Source organism: Hippopotamus amphibius, chromosome 1 (genome assembly GCF_030028045.1).
Source record: "Hippopotamus amphibius kiboko isolate mHipAmp2 chromosome 1, mHipAmp2.hap2, whole genome shotgun sequence".
In the NCBI taxonomy this organism is placed as follows: Eukaryota; Metazoa; Chordata; class Mammalia; order Artiodactyla; family Hippopotamidae; genus Hippopotamus; species Hippopotamus amphibius.
In genome coordinates this window covers 115,473,554-115,478,108 of record NC_080186.1, presented here as the reverse complement: position 1 = coordinate 115,478,108, position 4,555 = coordinate 115,473,554, and the positions used below count along the sequence as shown (strand labels likewise).

Below are 4,555 nucleotides of genomic sequence, written 5' to 3'. Positions count from 1 at the left end.
GGTTGAGGTTGTACCTGATTCACCTCCAAATCTGAAATTCCTGACCGATGTGCCCAGAACCATTCCCAATCAGAGTTTCCATTAAACGAAATAATTTGTTCATGGGTTGATTCATTTCACCCTTGCCCTGAAAGCACTTGGAGGGCAGGCAGGCTCTATATCTGAAAACAGATGATAAGTAGATTGGAGATACGGCATCTCTAGCTTCAAAGGGACTTAGAGGTCATCTACTCTCCTCCTTGTGTTGGGACCTCAGCTCTGTCCCTGTCCCTAGCAGGATGAGCAGTACAGAGTGTGCTCGCAAAGGGAGTACATCCATCTATCTGATCCAAGCTCTTCCTGGTCACTCACTGACAAACTGAACTCAATCCCTTACTCAGCATCACCCCCTGTTCCCACTAGACGCCAGTGATAAGGAAGCTCTCAGGTCAGAAGCTGCGCACAAGAGGCACCATTCCCAGGGCTCTTATTATAGGTTAGGGATAAGCTCCTTCAGAGTCTGGGCCATATTCCCATCTCTAGCCTGCATATAAGGACTAGGTGCCAGTCATTTATTTTAACATACATTATTAAGCATCTTCTAGGTACCAAACATACAAGAAAACACATCTTTGCTTTCTTTAGTTCATGTTGAAACCAATGAATACAGTCAGCATTTGAAAAACAATCCCTCCCTGATACTTGGGACACTGAGTCATGTCCCAAAGGTCAAGCACAAGACTTAAAGTGCACCCCAGGTGCCGCGACTCACAGACACAGAGATCGGATCTTACTAGCCTACCTACTTCTACCAGTGCACGTGTTCATTGCTTTGATTAAATAAGTTCAGTCATCACTGCCCTTACAACAAAAAGAAATCAAACCACACGACATTCTCTTAGGAGACGTCAGAGGGAGGAGCAGAGGCTCAGATTCCCCCTGAAGGGCAGACCCGGGAAGGATGAGTGGATGGAGAGGATTCTTCCCGAGTCAAGGCTCCTGAGCAAAGAGCCCCGGAACAGCAGGTACCTAACGCAGACCTAAAAGGCCAGGCTGGGGTGTGGGAGGGAATCGGAAGAGAATATTTCCTCAACGACAAAAAAATTAAAAATGAACAAACTGTGGCTTTGACCTGAGGTTTCCAGGTGACACATAGAGTCTTTGCCCAGGCACTGGTTCCTTGGGGCTCCGACGTCTGCCCTCCAGGGTTCCAGCCTGTGGGACACTGTGACTGGTAAAGCCCCTAAGACCTTGTCCCAGAAGGGGAATCCTCGGAACTCCCAAGGCCTCCTGGGAGGTGGGATGAGGAGGCGGGGGAGTGTCAGGAAGGACCCAGCACGTGCCTGGTTGTGCAAGAGCCACCTCCTGCCCTTCCCAGAGCCAACCCTGGGGCCTATAAATGACATCCCGGCTCCAGCATCTCATTAGCTCTGACTCCCCAGGGACAACTCTGTGCTCCTGCCTGTGACCAGGGTGAGTGGGAAGTGGAGCCACAGGGGCTCTGAGCAGGACAGGGGAGGAGTGGACAGCTGGGAGGTGAAGAGCAGGGCAGAGGGTGGGGAGCAAGGAGGGAGGCTGAGGAAAGAGGGGGATGCCTTTGCTTCCTGCCACACTGAGCCTCAACAAAATTCAGACAGAACGATTGTGGCTTCAGAAGTCCTTATCACTTTGCCACTCTGGAAGTTGTCCTGGGCTAAAAGGCATGTGTCACTTCATGAAGACTAGGGGCTGATTTTGTATTAAGATTGTGGCACTTCAGAGATTTGGATACTGCATGCAGGACTGGGAAGATGGAGACATCCCTGCTTCCACAGAGAATACATTGTTTACTACATCAGGATGTAAATCTATGTACTTGTAACAAGAGGAAGGATATATCTTATTTCCTTCAGGATGCTTTTCCATGCATTCTAGAATGTATTTCTCGCGGGTTGATTTTAAAGCTGGTGAAAGGCATGATTGTTGATTTAACCTGTGAAAACCATGTAATTCTCCTCTTGCAGGTTGATTGACCTCCTGCCAAGATGTCCTGCCAGCAGAACCAGCAGCAGTGCCAGTGCCCCGCCAAGTGCCCTGTCCCAAAATGCCCCCCCAAGTGCCCCCCAGCCCCTCCATGCTGTGACCCCAGCTGTGGGGACTGCTGCAGCGCTGGGGCTGGGGGCTGCTGCCTGAGCCACCACAGGCGCCGCAGGTCCCACCGCCGCAGACACCACAGCCCTGACTGCTGCAGCCAGCCCTCGGGGGGCTCCGGCTGCTGCGGAGGGGGCAGTGGCCAGTCGTCTGGGGGCTGCTGCTGACCTGGGCCCTGAGGACCTCCGAAGAACCAATGAACAAAGCACCAACTTTTGTGCTTCCCCTCATTCCCCTCCTCCTTTGGACATCCTGACATCCTGGGACTGACAGGGCCTAAGTTACCTCTTAGAACTCTCTGCTTCTCCTCCATTCTCTTTGCAAAAATAAAGTCTCTGTTTCCTACTCAGAAGGTGTCCTGGTCACTCCCTCCACCCTCCCTCAACCAGCTGTTTCCCCTCTGGGGAGCCTGGGGCGAGGAAAGGACATGGCTAACGGCTGGGTGACTGGGCAATTTCCCAGGACTTTGTTTTATGAGATATGAAAAACCGTGGCCGGAAGTGTGATGAAACAGAGGAAAGTGCAGGTGTACCAGAGAAGAGAACTGATAGTGTTGAAGGAAATGGGGAAGCAGGTAAAAGTGAGAAGGTGCGATTTGATCACAATATTTGGCCCTAAATGCCCTTCTAAAGAGAGGACATCTAGCTACCTGCAGAGCTTTATGTTTCCAAAGCATGATGCATCCTTATTTTTAAACCTTCCCCTAACACAGAACTCATTCTCTCTTCTAAATCGGTGTTGAACAAATAATGACATGGTACCAGACTGACATGGGCCAAAGAAGGAGTTACTCCAGGTGCCTCCACGTCTTTGTCCTGCTTGGCACAGCACCTGGTTGGTTAATAGCACAGACTCTGGATCAAACTTCCTGGGTTTCAACCTCAGCCTGCCACTTACTAGCTGTGTGAATGTTACTGAGCCCAGCTCCTACTGTTTGCTGCACCATAGGCCACTGAATGCATAAACAAGATGCTGGAGTCAGGAATAGCAGCTTTATTATGAAAGCCAGCAGACCGAGAAGATGGTGGACCAGTCATAACCCTATGCTAACAAAGCTGAAGAGTAACATGAAAAGGGAAACACATGTAGAACATTATAATCTACCAAGAGAAACTCAAAAAGAAACAGAAATAGGAGTACTCTACGGCAGCATTTTAAAGGACTAGGTCATTTCAAATTTATTTAAGGATATAGGCCATAAACTATCATATAATCATTAAAAATATATTAGCACTGGGAGAGAAAAGATGGCGGCGAAGTAGAGAGACGTGGAGTGCATCCCTCTCCACAGATGCATTGGGAATGCACGGAAGGACACAGTAATTCCCACAGAGAACCAGCTGAACACCAGCAGACGGCCTCGGACACCAGAAAGGGCTGCAGGGAGCCCGACATAGCCGGTAGGGAGGCATCTACGAAGGCTCAAAGAGGGTGAAGTGGCGGAGCTGTGGCAGACGGGAGGGAGTGAGAAACATACGGAGGGTCCGCAGCGCAACTCAGCGTTCCCGGACCAAGACATCAATCCGCGGCTGAATGGAGGGTCCAGGAGCGGGAGGTGGGAACCGGAGAGCTGGTTCAGGGGGAGAAACATTGTTGTCGGTAAGGTGACGGAACGAGAGGACAGGAGGGAGGAGGTCCGCAGAGAGGAGTGCCCGTCCCTGAGAGCTGCCCGGCCATGATGGCGGCTGGAGGCTGCAGGCTCACGGGCGGGGGGGAGGAGCCGCGCGCGTAGCCTCTCTCTCTCTTTCTGCACCTCTGCAACAGGCAGTGGAGAGACGCCCTGCGGGCCACCTAAGGCGCTCAGGGATAACAAGCACCCTCAGGCACTCGGGCAGGGCTAGATTAAAACCCCTTGCAACGCCAGCAGCAGGGAGGCTGCCGAGAGAAAAAAAAAAAAGAAAGAAAACAACAACAGCATCAAAAAGAAAAAAACCCCAAGAGAGGCCCAACTCTAAGACTTTCTGTTTATGCCTGAGCCACCAGTGCCCTCTGCAACAGGCACCTCCAAGCCTGACTGAAACAGCAGTGCGCCACTGCTCACTCACTCCCAGGAGAAGGAGCCACTATTGTACCCTCTCCCTCCCCACACACCGATGCTTACAGACGAACAATAAAGGAACCTCTGCTGGTCACAGAATAATGCAAAAAAACCCAAGGCAAGGAGAAGGACACTTACAGCTGAGACGCTAAGGAAACAGAAATAGTAGTATCAATACCTATTGAACTGGTCCATTCTGGGATCAGTTCCGGATTTTTTTTTTTTCTTTTTCTCTCTCTCTCTTTTTTTTTTTTTTCTGTATTAAATACGATCTTAGCCCTAAGGGATCTACAAGTTTTATAACATAATTTTTTAAAGATATTTTTTATTGTTTTTTTTTTTTTTTGCCTTTTTATATACTTCTATATCTAGCTAAGTTTTTGGTAGTACGGACAATATATCTCTCAT

The 4,555-nt window shown here is 49.9% G+C and overlaps 1 protein-coding gene across 2 annotated transcripts; it reads left to right on the top strand.

Moving 5' to 3' along the window:
* The first annotated feature begins 1,400 nt into the window (after window positions 1-1,400).
* LOC130845970 (late cornified envelope protein 1F-like) lies at window positions 1,401-2,461 on the top strand. Of its 2 annotated transcripts, none has more exons than XM_057723878.1 (2): window positions 1,401-1,452; window positions 1,983-2,461. In XM_057723878.1, the coding sequence occupies exon 2, from the start codon at window positions 2,004-2,006 to the stop codon at window positions 2,274-2,276; it is 273 nt and encodes a 90-aa protein (XP_057579861.1). In that variant the 5' UTR covers window positions 1,401-1,452; window positions 1,983-2,003; the 3' UTR covers window positions 2,277-2,461. The 2 variants fall into 2 exon arrangements, with proteins under 2 accessions (XP_057579861.1, XP_057579869.1); XM_057723886.1 differs by having other exon boundaries at window positions 1,422-1,515.
* Window positions 2,462-4,555: the final 2,094 nt, after the last annotated feature.

Bases quoted from the DNA above. Each gene is read 5' to 3' on its own strand.
- LOC130845970 (XM_057723878.1), top strand. From the start codon at position 2,004: ATGTCCTGCCAGCAGAACCAGCAGCAGTGCCAGTGCCCCGCCAAGTGC.